At 26.6% G+C, this 18,350-nt stretch overlaps 1 protein-coding gene across 1 annotated transcript; it reads left to right on the forward strand. All coding sequences in view use genetic code 6, as the record gives it.

Moving 5' to 3' along the window:
* Positions 1-2,973: 2,973 nt before the first annotated feature.
* Positions 2,974-18,090, forward strand: TTHERM_00821980 (dynein heavy chain 1, axonemal protein; the record flags this gene model as incomplete). The annotated part of the gene is made up of 33 exons (XM_001031526.2): positions 2,974-3,030; positions 3,126-3,251; positions 3,363-3,467; positions 3,561-3,695; positions 3,752-4,225; positions 4,304-4,808; positions 4,934-5,215; positions 5,281-5,886; positions 5,943-6,370; positions 6,439-6,714; positions 6,771-7,004; positions 7,058-7,900; positions 8,160-8,493; positions 8,708-9,597; positions 9,659-9,927; positions 9,993-10,512; positions 10,572-11,250; positions 11,307-11,446; positions 11,504-11,761; positions 11,814-12,270; positions 12,329-12,479; positions 12,529-12,979; positions 13,072-13,158; positions 13,208-13,458; positions 13,511-14,243; positions 14,334-14,940; positions 15,008-15,408; positions 15,662-15,947; positions 16,007-16,231; positions 16,292-16,633; positions 16,698-17,271; positions 17,321-17,577; positions 17,636-18,090. 33 exons carry the CDS (start codon positions 2,974-2,976, stop codon positions 18,088-18,090), a joined length of 12,438 nt encoding a protein of 4,145 aa, XP_001031526.2.
* Positions 18,091-18,350: the final 260 nt, after the last annotated feature.

The raw sequence follows: 18,350 nt of genomic DNA on the forward strand, positions 1-18,350 counted from the left end.
AAATACAACAAAGATAAAACTCCTTTTAACTAATTAGGCTAATATAATAAAACTAGTATAAAAAACTAAAGATATTTTAATGTAGAGAAAGTTAAATTTTCATTTCGTTTTATCAATAATTTTGCTATAATTATTGACAATAAAATATATAATAGAGGTAAATTTTGTATTTAATAATTAATTGAATATTATCTTTGTTTTATTATTTAAACTCCTGTGTTTCTCCTTTCAAGCTTACCATACAATATAATTCTCTACATTAATTTAATTACAATACACTTGATAAAATCTTATATTAAGGATTATATTAAAAAATAACAAAATTTACTTATCTTTTTTTACTTACACTACTAAAAGTATTTGAATTTTTTATTTTAAAGATTTATTTATTTAAGAATATTGTCTTCTTTGAAATGTAACTATTATATTTACCTTACAAAATTTATTTGTACTCACTATCACTAATTTTTTAATAATAAAATCAAATATTAAGAGCAGTAGTAAACAAAATCAAGGACATCAAGAAATAATTAGCTTAATAAAAAAATATATATAAATATAAAGATTTCCTCTTAAAAAGTTTGTTTTTTCACTTACTTAAAAAAAAGAAAGTTCAGTTAATAAAATAAATCTTATATTTTTAATTACTAATTTCAGATATTACTACAAAATATCCTTTGTTTTCACTTAATAATTTTATGAGAATAGGTAGAGAGGTAAAATTACTCTTTAGTAAATCACCTTTGATTATTAAAAATCTCTATTAGTTAAAATAAAACTTTACAGTTATGATACTTAAAATATTAATTTAATTGTTTAAATGGGTGTCTTTGAAATAATTTCTTTTGAATGAAAAAAAATTAATAAAAATGATTTATTTTATGAAAAACAAAAGAAAATCGAACTGAAAAATATAATAAAAATTTATATTCAAATTCAAATGAAGTAAATGAATTAATTAAAATTTAAAAGCATAAATGGAAAATATGAAAAATAAATTTAAAAGAGACTTTCTTTTTGTATTTAATAAAATTTTTTAAGTTAAAATATAATCAGATAATTAATTAAAAAATTTAATGTCCTTTTTTAAAATCAATCAATGATAAAAATAATTATCAATTGTATAATTGATTTTTTTCTTTTCAAAATTTAATAAAAAAATTTTTAAAAATGTATTAGAATTATATCTAGCTCGGGTAGCTCAGTTGGTTAGAGCGTGGGTCTAATAAACCCAAGGTCGAGGGTTCAAGCCCCTCCCGGAGCAGTTTTTTTACTTTATTTTTATTAATAAAATAATAAATTTATTTAAACAATTAGATTATAAAATAGGTTTTTTATATTCTATTTTTTTTAATTATTTTGAAAAATTATTTTCTTTCTTTAAATTTAAAATTAAAGAAAAATCAATAACTTATTTTATTTATTAATATGTAATGCTCGGGTAGCTCAGTTGGTTAGAGCGTGGGTCTAATAAACCCAAGGTCGAGGGTTCAAGCCCCTCCCGGAGCAGTTTTTTATAATGAATTTTACTTATTTTTAATTAAATATTTTTATATTCAAATTAAAATTTATCTTTTTAAAAAAATAAATAAATTATAATTAAAATTTAAATAAGCTGATTTAAAAAATATTTTTTAATAAGCATAAAATTTTCATTAAGATTAAATTGAAGATTGACATCTAAATAAAAATTACATGCAATGCTCGGGTAGCTCAGTTGGTTAGAGCGTGGGTCTAATAAACCCAAGGTCGAGGGTTCAAGCCCCTCCCGGAGCAGTTTTTTTATAAATATTTAATTATTAATATGAATTTTGTTAACTAAAGCATTTGTTTTTTAAAAATTTTGAATAATTTATTTATTCTATTTCTTATATTAAATTTGGAATTAAAAATGATAATTAGATTTATATTTAAAGATATTAAAAAACAACTATTTTATATAATTTAAAATTATTTCAATTAAAATTTTATACTATCTGAAATCCATTATTTAAATAATAATATGAATGTATACTAATTTTGTGTTGAATTACATATAGTTTAATTTTATTTCAATAGTATATTTATTTCTCATAAGCATTTAAACCTTGAATTTAAAAATAATTCATTATTTCACTCAAAGTTGTCATGAAATGCTCGGGTAGCTCAGTTGGTTAGAGCGTGGGTCTAATAAACCCAAGGTCGAGGGTTCAAGCCCCTCCCGGAGCAGTTTTTTTAAATTTTTTCTCATGAAAAAAACTTAAATTTCAATAAGCATTAAGCTTTTATTTGGAATTAAATATTTGATCAAATATTGTCCTAAATAATAAATATTTCCTCCATTTTATTTTAAATTTTCTTTCATAAATTTATTATTTTTTTTTATAGTAATTGGTATTTGATAAAATTAGATTTTTAGATAAGTTAGTAATATAATAATAAATAAACTTTGATTGTCCACAAATTAAACAAAATTAATAATTACATATCCAATAACAAACAATTATTTAATTGACTCAAAAATGATTGATTTTAAATATACCCTTTAACGATATTATCAAAAAAAAATCAAAAATTTATAAATCTTAATTGATGGAGTTGAATAAAGAGCCAAGAGAATTCAAATTTTAGTCACAAAAAAGGAATTAAAATAAGAGAAAAGCTATCTATATATTTAGATAGATAGATAAATAGATTGAATATCCTTAGAAATGCTTATATTTTAATATAATTGATTGCTAATCCCTTCATTCATTTAAGTTTTGTGTATTATTAAATGAAATCATTTGATTTTAATTTATTGAATGATTTAATACATGGATGTTAAAAAATATTTATATTAAAATTAAACAAATCAAAGCTTGATAAATAAATAAAAATCAATAAAGGAGTTGAATTTAGTTGTTAGTTAATTGCTAATCAAATTTCATTTAAAGCAATAGGAATCTAGATATTATTTAATTATAAAAGCATTAGTGATTATTTCATAAGAGAATGAGTCACTTTAGGACAAAATCTTTTAAGGTTGCAGCTCATAAAACTCCCTCAAAGGTTTCTTTTTATTTCAGCAATAAATTAATAAATCATAACAATATACTATTTGAATTTGATAAGTGGTTTATTTTATTTTTCTTTTAAAATTAAAGTATGAAATTGAAGATGATCCTAATAAGGGACAGGATCAAAATAAGATTAGCAAGTTTAGTAAAGAAAATTTTATGAGTCCATCTCCTAAAAAATAAAAATTCTCAAAATCTCCTGAGAGATCAAAGGTAAATTAAGATTGTTTCAGAATTATGAAATGATAAAAATAGCATTTACTTAGCTGATAACTTAAAATAATCTGCAATCTAATTTTTTTGTTTGCTCATAATAAAAAAAAGCCTTTCAAGAAGTATGATTTGACCAAAATATCACCAGCACCTTAGAAATATGTAGGACCTAAAAAATATAAAGAGTATTGGATGCCATAAATTTTAGAGGAAAGTGTAATTTTAATCTTTTCAAATTCAAAACAAATTTTGAGTTTTAGCAAAATAAAAGAAAAAAGTTATCTAAGATTATGGTTTTTAATTAAAAAGGGTATTGATTTTGATTCATGTATTGTAGAACATAGTTACTTACCACTGAAAACATTCAACAATACAGATTATGACTTTTATTCTAATGAAGAAATCTTCTAAAAACTTCAAGAAAGAGGTGAAATGAGAGCACAAGTAAATCAGTTTAGAGTTAATTCTGTGAAATTATTTGATTTTTTTATTTAATTTAGGCTATAATTTAAAGAGAAGAGAAAAGGTTTGAGTGGGAAGAAGTTTTAGTTATAAGTTATGATCAAGAAAAAGAACTCTTCACAGTTTAGACAGAAGATTAGCTGAATTTCTTCTTAAATCGTATTGAGCTTATTTTTGTTGAGGAAGAGGATCCTTTTTAATACACTCAAAAGCTTATAAATGCCTGGAATATGAGAACATTTATGGATTCTATTCTTAGATATAATTTTTATTTAGATAACATGCCTTGCCATGATATGGAATATATAGATGAACAAACAGAAAGAAATATTTTAAGTTTAGTTTTTAACAAATCCATTCTCTAATAGGGTGATGTAACCTAGCTTTTGGAAGAAGTAAATTAATAATATGTAAGAACATAAAATAAGCTCGTATTCAATAAATACTTATCTACTAATGCATCTGACATATTCCCTACTCCTCTGATATTACCTCCTGTAGAAGAAAAGATAGTAATTAAAATAACTTTATAAATAATAATAAATGAATAATATTAATTTTATTGGTAATTTCAATATTTTTTAAATCAGGTCCCTGAAAAAGGTAAACTTATGTTAGAAAGACTAAAAGGAGCTAAAGAATTAGTAGTTTATGAAAGCGGCGTAACATAAAGATTCAAAGCAAAAGTTTTTGAAGAAATTAGAAAAGATTTTGCAAATCATTCAATTTACAGCATAAAAGAAGTTATTTAATGTCTTGCAAAGCTTGAGAATGAATGCCAATAAATTGAAGGAGAGGAAATATTTGTATATTTCTTTGATAAGCCATAGGAAATTAATGAATTTAGAATTTCATAAGATTCTCATATTGATAGAAAGCAAGATTTAATTTGCAATAAGTGGCCTGAAAGGTTAGAAAAAGTATTTGAGAGAACCCTCTAAATCTCTAAGAATAAAAGCAGAATAGTTGATGACGATAAGTTGGAAAGAGTTATGGCTCTAGTTAGATATAAAATGCAAGACACCATTTATAATATCTGCAACTATTCATTCAACAAACTCTATGAATTCCTTTTTTCATTTGTTCCAGATTAAGGTAATTGACTAATTAAAATCTTTCGATTATCTTTTTATATTTTTAAATAAATGAAAATTCATATTTTTACAATATTCAGCTAGCTTGTGTTTAATTTTCTACAATCTTTTTATAAATTTATTTAGTAAAAATTGTTAATTCTGGAGATGTATAAAATATTTACGATTCTAAGACCAATACTCTTTAAACATCACCTAGAGTAATTACAATAGAGAGTTAAAATGGAATGAATTCAATGGCTTCTTTAGTTGACTACCAAGAAAAACCTAAAAAAGAATTTGCTCTTTATAAAATTGCAGTAGTAAGCAAGGATGATACTTTTTAGTATTCTTATGATTCTAATTTCTTCTTAGAAATGCTTTAAGGTTATTTCAAGAATACCCTAAACAAATTTCAAAAAATAGCAGGTAATCATTATTATCATGATAAAAAATAATGACTAATATTTTTATATCATTACAATAAATATTAGATATTGAGTTTAAACTGAATTCTAACTTTTAATTTGTGCATAAAACGAAGCAGTATGTAAAAGCCCCTTAACTTCCTAATTAAGAACCTAGGAGAGCTAACTTAAATGAGACAGGAGATAATAGAGTTGATGATGAAAATTTATGGGTTTGGGACTTATGGGTAGACTTAACATAGTTAATCAAGAAATGTGTTGATCCACTAGATGAGTACTTAACTCATTTCAAGAAATTTGAAAATATCCTAAGATTAAACCCTGATACATACTCTAAAGAGTTTGAGGGAACAGAAGAAAATCCTAGAGATATTTAAGAAATAAAAGAAGAAATTATTTAAACATTAATCAAAGAAGAGGAAACAAAAAAACTTTTACCTGAACTCATAAAGGTGTCTATTTTTGAAATTGACTTAAAAATTATCAGCAATACTTTGGCTGGAAAATACAAGAAATTATCAAATAATTTGAAGGACATCATTTGTTAGAGAGCAAAGAAATTAACAAATAATATAATCACTGAATTCTAAGAAATGCACTTCACAATAAATAAGCAACCCTCAAATATTGAAGAGTTAACTGATATTTAAAATTTTATAAGCAATGTTCCAAGTAAATTTAGTCTGTCTTTTTGTAATTTTAAAATTTATTTAAATAAAAAAATTAAGCTGAAATGGAGAAAAAAAAAGTAGAAATTGAAAGAATATTAGAAATTTATGATATCTTAGATGAATTTATGTACAGATTAGAGAAAGAGGCAATCAAGAGCAAACAAGAAATGCAATTCCTTCCTAAGAAAACTTTATAAATGCTAGAAAAGAGAAGTAATCTTCTTGATGATATCAAATCTAATTTCTTGAGAGATTAGTAGAAAGATTAAGATATGTTTAGGAAAGCTATTGATGCTGCCCAAAAAAAGATTATGACTTTCCATAGCTACACCAATATCAATCAACATGAAGAAGTAGCTCAAAAAGCCACTGAATTATATAATGAATTAGCCAAAATGATTGAACAATCTCGTAAATTCAACACAAGAGAACAACTCTTTGGTTAGCAAATGACAGATTATTCCAAAATTATTTAAATGCAAAAGGTATGTTTGTTTTATCATTTTTAAAATCAATTTTGAATATTTCAAATTAAAATTTATTAATTTTATAGGACTTCACTCCTTATTATAATTTGTGGACTATATCTAGCAAATGGTTTGAAAATATTTAAATATGGCTTTATAGCAGTTGGGATAAATTAGATGCTCCTTATTGTGAAAAATTTGTTGAAGATGGATTTAGAACTTTGGGCTAGACAATTAGATTCTTTAAAGAAAAGAATCTTTCTGCTGTACAAAAAATAGCTGAGAAAGTTAAAAAGGAGTTTGATGAATTCCGTCCAAAAGTCCCTTTGATGGTTGCACTTAAGAAATAAGGAATGAAAGATGTAAATTTAATTTTTAATTAACTAATTAAATATTTGGATGTATTTAACTAAAATAGAGACATTGGGATGCAATTACAAATAAAGTTGGATTCGAGGTTAGACCTGATAATAGTTTCAACTTTTAAAAAGTTTTAGATATGGGCTTGATGACTCATATTGAACAGTGTGTAGAAATAGGTGAATAAGCAGCAAAAGAATACACTATCGAAGAAATGTTAAAAAATATGAAATCAAAATGGGCTACTGTGGAATTTGATCTAATGACCTACAAACATTTGTTTATCATCAGGGTAAATTTTTGAAATTTAATGTAAATAGATTTTAATCAAAAAATTTATTGAAGGGATCTGATGAGATTTAAGCTCTCTTGGATGAACATTTAGTAAATACTTAAGCAATGCAGTTTTCTCCTTATAAAAAACCATTCGAAGAAGAAATCATAGAATGGAATAATCAACTTAAATTGATGAGTGATATTTTGGAAGAATGGATTAAAGTGCAGCTGTAGTGGATGTATCTTTAACCTATTTTTGACAGCAAAGATATAGCAAAATAACTTCCTCATGAAACAAGAAAGTTCAAATAAGTTGACGATATTTGGAAAAAAGCTATGATTTAAGCTAGAGATAAAAAATTAGTTATAAGAGTATGTAGTGAGCCTAACTTACTAGAAAATCTTCGAAATGCTAATGAAAAATTTGATTAAATACAAAAAGAGCTAAATAATTACCTTGAAAAGAAGAGAGAAAAGTTTGCTCGTTTTTATTTCTTATCCAATGATGATCTACTCGAAATTCTTTCTTAAACCAAAGAGCCTACTGCTGTCTAGCCTCATTTGAAGAAGGTTTTTGAAAATATTCATTAAATTGAATTCGATGATTAAAAAATCATTCATGCTATGTTTTCAGCTGAAAAAGAAAAAATTAACTTTGTCAAAACTGTAAACCCTAATCATAAAAATGTAGAAGAGTGGATGGGTGAAGTAGAAAATATGATGAAAGCCTCTGTAAGATTTGAGCTCTTTAACTCATATCAAAAGTATCCAGACACACCTAGAACTCGTTGGGTTGTTTCTCATCCAGGTTAGTGTGTTCTCAATGGTTCTTAGATGCACTGGACTCTAGAAGTAGAATAAGCTTTAAAATAAAATTCTGTTAAGAAATATTGGGATGTCCTTAGCTCTCAAGTAATTATTAAATAAAATATTTAAAATAAATCTTCAAGCTTTTAAGTTTTCAATAAAATAATTGACAAATACAACTATAAAACCTTAAGAATTAGAAAATAAAATTTTCTTAGAATAGGATTAATTAAATAAAATGAAATATTTTGAGAATTGTTTATTATTATTGAATGAATATACTCAATTCAATAAAATATAATTTAATGATAATTTATTTAATTTTATAATTTTTCATGCCATTTTTTAAAAAATAAAATAATAGCTTAATGATTTAGTTGATTTAGTTAGAACAAAGCTTACAAAGTAACAGATGGTTACAATTAATGCACTTATTGTCATTGATGTGCATGCAAAGGATGTGACTGAGATTTTGTGGAGAAATGAAATCACTGACATTAGTGCTTTTGAGTGGATATCGTAGCTAAGATATTATTGGGAAAAAGAAAATTGTATGGTCAAATGTATTTAAACCTCATTCCCTTATGGTTATGAGTATTTGGGTAATACTCTTAGATTAGTTATTACTCCTCTTACTGATAAGTGTTACATGACTTTGATGGGTGCTCTCAAATTAAATTTAGGAGGTGCCCCTGCAGGTAAAAAATAAAATTTTCATTTATTTTTCAAATAATTAATTTTATATTATTCAGTTATTTACTAATTAATTAAACAAATTTTATTTTAATTGAATATGAATTATTTTTTTATTGATTGAATCAGTCAGTCACAATTGTTAAATTTAATAGTTAGTTGAGTTATTGAATAATATTTCAAAAGTATTCAATATAATTATATAATTAAAATGAATAGGACCTGCCGGTACAGGTAAAACAGAATCGACAAAAGATCTTGCTAAAGCACTTGCAAAGTAGTGTGTAGTATTTAATTGTTCTGATAGTATGGATTATATTATGCTTGGTAAGTTCTTTAAGGGTTTAGCTAGTGCTGGTGCTTGGTGCTGTTTTGATGAGTTTAATCGTATCAATATTGAAGTATTGTCAGTTATTGCATAGTAATTGCTAATTCTATTTGGTGAAAAAGCAAAAGGTTCTTCCTAGTGTGAGTTTGAAGGAAGTATAATAAAAATCTAACCTACATTTTGTGTCTTCATCACTATGAATCCAGGTTATGCTGGTCGTACTGAATTGCCAGACAACTTAAAGGCCCTCTTCAGAGCAGTAGCTATGATGGTTCCTGATTATGCTATGATTGGTGAAATCATGCTTTACAGTTTTGGTTTCAAATAGGGTAGAGATTTAGCTAAGAAAATGGTTGCTACTTTTAAGTTATCTTCAGAATAATTATCATCTTAAGACCATTATGATTATGGTATGAGAGCAGTTAGAAGTGTCATTAATGCAGCTGGTCTTTTGAAAGCAGCAGAGCCTGATATGAATGAAGAACAACTCTTACTTAGAGCCTTAAGGGATGTTAATGTGCCCAAATTCCTTAAAGATGATCTTCCTCTATTCGAAAATATTATTTTAGATCTTTTCCCAGGAGTTGAGAAGCCTGTAATTAACTATGGAGAATTGCTTGATGCAATGTCAAAGTAAAGTAAAGTATTAGGATTATAGCCCGTTAAGCCTTTCCTTGATAAAGTTATTTAGCTTTATGATACAATTTAAGTTAGACATGGTCTCATGCTTGTTGGACCAACAGGAGGTGGTAAAACTTCAAATTACAGAGTTCTCTAAAAGGTATTTTTTGTCAAATCAATATTCATTCATTCATTAATTATTTTATTTTATTTTATTTTAGGCTATGACTTCATTAGAGAAAAAGGGATAAGCAAAAGTTAATACTCATATTATGAATCCTAAATCAATCACTATGGGATAGTTATATGGATAGTTTAATGATGCCACTCATGAGTGGTCTGACGGTGTTCTTGCTTATATTATTAGAGAAACAGTCAAGGATTAATCAAGTGATAGACATTGGATTGTTTTTGATGGTCCAGTTGATGCTATTTGGATTGAATCTATGAATACAGTGCTTGATGATAATAAGAAATTATGTTTAAATAGGTAAATAAATTTATCACTAAAATTTTTTAAGAATTAAATTAATTTAATTATTTTAAATTTATTAGTGGCTAAATTCTCACACTTACTCCTTACATGACTATGATGTTTGAAGTAGAAGACTTAGCGGTTGCTTCTCCTGCTACAGTTAGTCGTTGTGGAATGGTTTATATGGAGCCAAGTACAATGGGTTTAACTCCTTTAGTTAATAGCTGGATGGACTTTAGAATCACTGAGTCTTTCAGAGCAAATAAGCTTTTTGTTCCTAAATTGCAGTCATTATTTGAAGAATATTTAGAATTTTGCATCGATTTTATTAGAAAAAATTGCATAGAAATAGTTGATTCTATGAACAACAACCTTGCTTAGTCACTAATGCGTAATCTAAACTGTTTCTTAGTTAATTATGTTGATACAGATTTTAAAAAAATACCTGCTGAAGAAATTGAAAAATTACTTGACCATCTTGAATAAATATTTATTTTTAGCTTGATTTGGTCAATAGGATGCACAATCACTTATGAAGGCAGGGTTAAATTTGACAATTATCTTAGAGGTCTTATGAAATAAAATCAATGCTCTTTTAGTGTAATACTTTTAATTTAAGAATTATATTTTTTTAAAATTAATAACTTGTAATAAAATAGTTCCCTTAAGAAGGCTTGGTTTATGATTATTAATATATTGAGAAAATTGGTGAATTTTAACATTGGAAGGAGAATTTTAAGGATTTTGCCATTAATGATAAGCTAGGTTACCATGAAATTATGATTCCAACAGCAGATTCCACCAGAAATATGTATTTTACTAAAATTCATTTAACTATTGGATAGCACGTTATGTCACCTGGCCCAACTGGTACAGGTAAGAGTTTAAATCTCTTTTAACTTCTTGGTTCTTAAATGGATGAATAATTCTAATATATTGCTCTTGCTTTTAGTGCTTAGACTAGTGCTAATTAAACTTAGGATACAATTGATAGCAAAATGGATAAGAGAAGAAAAGGCTACTATGGCCCACCTATCGGAAAAAAATGCATTATCTTTATTGATGATTTGAACATGCCTAAAAAGGAAACTTATGGAGCTTAGCCTCCTATTGAACTTATTCGTTAATTCATCGATCATAGAGGTTGGTATAATAGAAAGGATCTCCAGTTTATGAAATTAGAAGATATTATTCTTCTTACTGCTATGGGCCCTCCTGGTGGTGGTCGTACATTTATAACAAACAGATTTGTCAGACATTTTAACATTCTAGCTTACACTGAATTAGATGAAGGAACAATTAAACAAATTTTTGGAACTATGTCCTCCTTTTTCTTAAGTAAATATTTTGAGTTTATTTGATATTTTAATTATTATTAAAAAATAAAAATAAAGATAAATTCGAAGAACCTATTAAAAAGTGCATTTAATTGGTTGTTGACACTTCTTATAATGTTTATTAGAGAGTAAGAGAAGAATTGCTCCCTACTCCTTCAAAATCTCACTACACATTTAATTTAAGAGACATTAATAAAGTATTAATAAAAAATTTAATTAATTAAAATTATAATTAATTTCTAAAAATCGAATAGGTCTTTTAAGGTGTTTGCAATGCATCCTCAAAGCATGTTACTGAATGTGCATAATTAGTAAGACTTTGGTTCCATGAAAATATGAGAGTTTATCATGACCGTTTAACAACAGAAGAAGACAGATAATACTTAAAGAATCTCTTGATTGGATATTTTGAGCAATTCGGCTTGAACTAAAAAGATGTTTTAGACATGGATAGAATCATTTTTGGTGATTTTGTTTAAGGCAGAGATTCTGATTCACGTCCTTATTAATAAGTAAAAAATAATTTGCAAATTAGAAGTAGATTTTAATTAATTTTTAATAAAGGTACCTGACTTGAATGAATTACTAACTAAAATGAATGATTTCTAAGATGAATATAACAACGAAGTCGGAGTTCATTCAAAAAAAGCTATGAAACTAGTTATGTTCTTAGATGCCTGTGAACATATTTCCAGAATAGCCCGTATAATTAGATAGCCTCTTGGTAATGCATTACTTCTTGGTGTTGGAGGTTCAGGACGTCAGTCTCTTTCTAAAATGGCAACCTTCATTTGCAACTATAAGCTTTTCCAAATTGAAGTAATAAAGAACTATTCTATGAAAAATTGGAGAGAAGATATCAAGGAAGTATTGAAAATAGCAGGTATTGAAAATGTTCCTGTTACATTCCTTTTCGTAGATACTTAAATTATCAATGAATAAATGTGCGAAGACTTGAACTCTATTTTGAATTCTGGAGATGTCACAAATATATATAACGATAAAGATATGGAAGAAATAAGTAATATTTTCTTTAATAAAAAATAAATAAAGATTAATAAAATAATTTTAAAAAAAAGTGGATGCATGCAAAGGTGAGTGCATTAAAAAGAATTTGTAACCCAACAAAATGAATGTTTTCACTTAATATCTAGCAAGAGTAAAAAATAATATCCATCTCGTAATAGCTATGTCACCATTAGGTGAAGCTTTTACAACTCGTTTAAGAAGGTAAATTTTCTAATAAATAAAATTAAAAAAATAAAAATATTTTTTTTAGATTCCCCTCATTTGTAAGTTGTTCAACTATTGACTGGTTTACTGAGTGGCCTGAGGAGGCCCTTATTGGTGTTGGTCTCGGAGCATTAAGAGAAGTTGACCAAGAACTTGGTATTGAAGAATAAGTAGATTCACTTGTTGATATGTTTAAGATTATTCACAAGAGTGTTGAAAAGATAAGTATTAAATATTTAAATGAGTTAAGAAGACACAATTATGTGACACCTACTTCTTACTTGGAGCTTTTACAAATGTATAAGCAGATACTCAAAGAAAAAAAGACAAAATAAAAGAATGCTATACTTAGACTTTAAAATGGTCTCGATAAATTACACGCAGCTAATTAAGCTACAGTTGAATTGTAAGTTAAATTGGGAGATATGAAACCGTTGTTGGAAAAAGCGTCTATAGAAACAGAGTAAGTTATGGCAAAATTATCAGTTGACTAAAAGGTAACAAATTTCTTTTGAATTTTGAAGAGTTTTTATCAATTATTAGATACAAAATTAATCAAATAAATATAAAATTTATTAATTAATTAAAGGAAGCAGAAGAAGCTGAGAAACTTGTTGCTGCTGAAGAAAAAATAGCCAAAGCTCAACAGTAAGATGCAACTGATTTAGCTGAAAAAGTAAAAATTTATATTTTAAGTTTTTTATTTAAATTATATTATTTTAAAGGCTTCTGCTGCAGTCGCTGATGCAAATAAAATTTTGGATGCCACACTCTAAGAAGTACAAAAATTGAAAAAAGATCACTTGGTTGAAGTTAAAGCTCTACCTAATCCTCCTAAAGCTGTGAAGGTTGTCCTTGGTGGTATTGTGATATTGAATTTAGATTACATCAAAAAATGTGGTGGAAATATTATTACAAAGAAAGTAGAAGGTACCTTGAATTAAAAAGAAGAAGATTACTTCGAAACTGCCAAAAAGTAATTCATTTTAAAAGATAAATTCATTTTTAAAAATATAATTATTAATAAGGTTTTTACTAAATGATCCAGCAGGTTTATTGGATATGCTAAAAGGTTTTGATAAAAATAATATTAATCCAAACAATATATAGAAATTAGAAAAAACTATCATGCCTGATCCTGATTTTACATTAAGCAGAGCACAAACTTGTTCTTATGCTGTGCAGTTCTTATTCTAATGGGTAAAGGCTATGTATGATTACAATAAAGTATATTTAGAAACTAAACCTCTCCGTGACAAGCTTGATGAGACTTAGAAAATTTTAGATGAGAAAACAAAAGAACTTAATGAAAAGAAAGCTAAGCTTGATAAGATTTAACAACAAATCAAAGGTTTAGAAGATTTATATAACTCAAAAGTATAGTTAAAAGAACAGTTAACTAACTAAATGAATGATTGTTAAATTAAGCTTGAAAGAGCTATTAAATTAACAAGTGGATTATCAGGAGAGTAGAAAAGATGGAATTAAGAAATTCTTAATCTAAAAGATGGTGAGCTTTATCTTGCAGGTAACTCTGTTATTGGTGCAGCTATGGTTGCTTATTCTGGGCCCTTCACAAGTCATTACAGAACTGAACTAGAATAGCAGTGGGTTAGACAGTTAACTCTTCATTCTATTATGCACACAGAAAAAATCACAATGCGTCAGTTCTTAGGAGAAGCAGTAAAAATTCAATAGTGGAACATTGCAGGTCTTCCAAAAGATGACTCTTCCACTGAAAATGGTATTATAATAGATCAGGTAAATAAATTTTGATTCATTTAACACAATTTTTTAACAAGTTTAATAAATCAACTTTTTTTGTCTAAATTATTTTTGCAAAAAAATTAGTCAAGAAGATGGACTCTTATGATAGATCCTTAAACTTAGGCAAATAAATTTATCAAAAATCTCGGTAAAGACCATGCTGAAGGTTTAGATGTTCTTAAGATTTCCAATCCTTAATTAATGAGAACTTTAGAATTAGCAATATAATTTGGTAAGAGAGTTCTCCTTGAAAACGTAGGTAGAGACTTGGATCCATCTTTAGAGCCTATCCTTCAACAATAAGTTGTAAAAGTTGGTTCATAGTTAAGCATAACAATCGGTGAAAAGAATCTAACTTACAACCCTAATTTCAAACTTTATATGACAACTACTATCCCAAATCCTCACTACCCTCCTGAAACATTTGTAAAAGTTACAATAATCAACTTTGGTATCACTCCAAGCGGATTAGAAGAATAAATGCTTGCTCAAATTGTAGCTCTAGAAAATCCTCAACTTGAACAGAAAAAATTAGATATTGTAATTAAGAATGCAAACGATAAGAGATAGCTATTGAATATCGAAGATTCAATTCTTTAAGAATTATCCAGCATCAAAGGAGGTATTGAAGAAGTACTGAAAGATGAAAATTTAATTGAAAAGTTGCAAAACTCCAAGAAGTTTGCTGAAGGTAAATAAAAAATGAAACTAATTAATTAATATATTTAATAAATAATAATTTTTTATCAAAAATATAGAAATTAATAAGAGAGTAGAGGAAAGTAAAATCACAGAAGCTTAAATCGACGAGGCAAGAGAAGGATATAGACCAGTTGCTTTCAGCTCATCTTGGTTATTCTTCTGTATTTTAGATCTTTGCTTAATTGATCCAATGTACTAATATTCTTTATAATGGTTTATGAACCTTTTTGTTATGGCAGTTGAAAACTCTGAGGTATCTAATATACTTGAAGAACGTCTTGATAACTTAGATAAGTTCTTTACATATTCCCTCTATGAAAACATTTGCAGATCTCTCTTTGAAAAGCACAAACTTTTATTCTCTTTAATGTTAACTGTCAAGATTTTGCAAGGAAAAGATTTAATGAATAAAGAAGAATGGAGATACTTACTTGCAGGTCCATCTGGTGATATCAAGGTATTTATTCAATAATATCCAAATTTTGTTAACTTATTTACTAACTTTTATATTTTTTAATATTGAAAATTTCACATTTACAAATTTAATTTTTTTTAAGATTAAATTTAAAAATTAAAATAATTTTTTATTTTAGATTTATTTATTTATTTTGTAAGTTGAATTTAATTAAATTTATTAAATATTTAATATGATTTAAAAAATTTTTCACAAATTATTTAATAGAAGTATTTTGTTTATAAAAATAAAATAGGTACCCGAAAATCCAACTTAATGGATTAGTGAAAATTCTTGGCCAGATATTTATAGATAAATATTTGGTATGAACCATATTGAAGCTTTCAAAGGCATCGAAGAACATTTTATGAAACGCCCTGATGATTTTAAGATATTATTTGATTCATTAACTCCTTAAACTGAACCTTTACCTGGAGACTGGGAGAAGAAACTTAATTAATTTGAGAAAATAATTGTTTTGAAATCATTTAGACCTGATAAAGTAGTTCCAGCCATCTAGAATTGGATTGAAAAAATTATGGGTAAATTTAAAATAATTATTTTTTTTCAACAAAATTAAAACACATTTAAATGTTATTAGGTAAAAAATTCATTATGGCTCCTGGCTTTGATCTTCCTAAATGCTTTAAGGATTCAACTTAAGCCACTCCATTAATTTTTGTTCTCTCAACTGGTTCAGATCCTGTTGCTGATTTTATGAGATTTGCTGAGGAATAAAGTATGTTATAGATGTTTGAATCTATTTCTCTAGGACAAGGATAGGGTGTCAAAGCAGAAAGAATGATTCGTGAAGCTGTATAAAAAGGTAAAATGGCTTTATTTTAATTCATATTTATTTAAATAAAAATACTTAAAATTCAAATAGGCACTTGGGTATTGCTTTAGAATTGTCATTTGGCTTCAAGTTGGATGAGTGAATTAGAAAGATTATGTGAAGAATTAGATGGTGATAATGTCCAAAAAACATTCAGATTATGGTTAACCAGTATGCCATCTAAGGATTTCCCAATCAGTGTTTTATAAAATGGTGTTAAAATGACTTTAGAACCACCTTAAGGTCTTAGAAACAATCTGTTAAGAACATACAATAATTTAGATTCTAAAGACTTTGAAGAATGTCAAAAACCACTTGAGTTTAGAAGATTGCTGTTTGGTTTTTGTCTTTTCCATGCAATTATCTAAGATAGAAGAAAGTTTGGCCCTATTGGTAAATATATCATTCATACATTAAATTAATTAATTTTTAAAAATTTTATCACCAAAATTTTAAGGTTGGAATATCGCATATGAGTTTACCAACGAAGATTTGACAGTATGTAGAAGGTAATTGAGAATGCTTTTGGATGAATACGAATTAGTTCCATATAAAGTGCTCAACTTTTTAGGTGCCGAAATCAATTATGGTGGTAGAGTCACTGATGATAAAGATGTCCGTTTAATAAAAACGATTTTACAAAATTACGTCTGCAGCTAAGCATTAGATGAAGGTTATAAGTATTCTAAATCTGGCATTTATTATCAACCAAAAGCAGAAACCATAGACGATTATATTAGGTATATCACAGACCTACCTCTAAATCCTGAGCCTGAAGCGTTCGGATTGCATGATAATGCAGAAATCACAAATAGTTAAAATACAACAAGAGAATTACTTGAAACTATATTGAGTGTATAACCTCGTTCAAGTTCATCTGGAGCCAAAAGTAGAGAATAATAGATAGAAGAAATTGCTGACTATGTTTAATCTCGTACTCCAGAAGTGTTTAATTTCTAAGAGATTTATAAAAAATACCCTACAAAGTATGAAGAAAGTATGAATACTGTACTTGTCCAAGAAATTATTAGGTAACTCTTTCTTTGTTTTATTAGTTTATTAAAAAATTTTTAATAAAAGATACAATCGTTTACTTGCGATCATGAAAGAAAGCTTGATCAATGTCAAGAAAGCACTGAAAGGTTTAGTCGTAATGAGTGAAGAATTAGAGTTGTTAGCAAATAGCTTATTCGACAATTAGGTCCCAATAATGTGGGAAGAAAAGGGCTTTTTAAGTCTGAAACCACTTAGTTCATGGACTCAAGATTTAAATGATAGAGTTAATTTCTTAAATGAATGGATTGAAAACGGTACACCAAAAGTTTTCTGGATTTCAGGTAAAAAAAGCAAAAAAATTATTAGACATAAAAAAATATTTTAAAATAATTAAAAAAGGATTCTTCTTCCCTCAGGCTTTCATAACAGGAACTTTGTAGAATTTTGCAAGATAAGAGATTATTGCTGTTGATAAATTATCATTCGAATTCAAAATTCTTGATAACTTACATTACACAGATATTCAACAAAAACCTAAAAGTGGGTGCTATATCTATGGAATTTATCTTGAAGGAGCTAAATGGAATTATAAGACTCATATGATTGATGATCCCTAACCAAAAGAATTATACTCTGATCTACCCTTAATTCATTTAGTGCCTAAAGAAAATAGGTAGGTACCTGAAAATGGAATTTATAACAGTCCTCTTTACAAAGTAGTTTCCAGAAGAGGTACTTTAAGTACTACAGGTCACTCAACTAATTTCGTTATGTTTTTGGAGCTGCCAACTGATAAAAAATAGGAGGTTTGGATCACTGCAGGTGTTGCTGCCTTTTTATCATTAAGATATTGATTAATTTGTAAAAAAGAAATAAATAAACAGTAAATAATAAAGTAACCTTAAGAGATAAACCTAATAATAGGAAAAAATTTAAAGATTCCTGCTTCAATTTATTAATTCATCTAAATTAATTAGAAAAATAAAATAAAACTAAAATAATCGTATTAATTTGCTTTCATAAAATATAAAATGAAAGATTTATATCAAATTTAATGTGTATATATATTATTATCATTTTTCTTCCCTTAAAAATTTATTCTTGCCTTACATTA

This window comes from Tetrahymena thermophila, assembly GCF_000189635.1.
Source record: "Tetrahymena thermophila SB210 genomic scaffold scf_8254483, whole genome shotgun sequence".
Lineage (NCBI taxonomy): Eukaryota > Ciliophora > Oligohymenophorea > Hymenostomatida > Tetrahymenidae > Tetrahymena > Tetrahymena thermophila.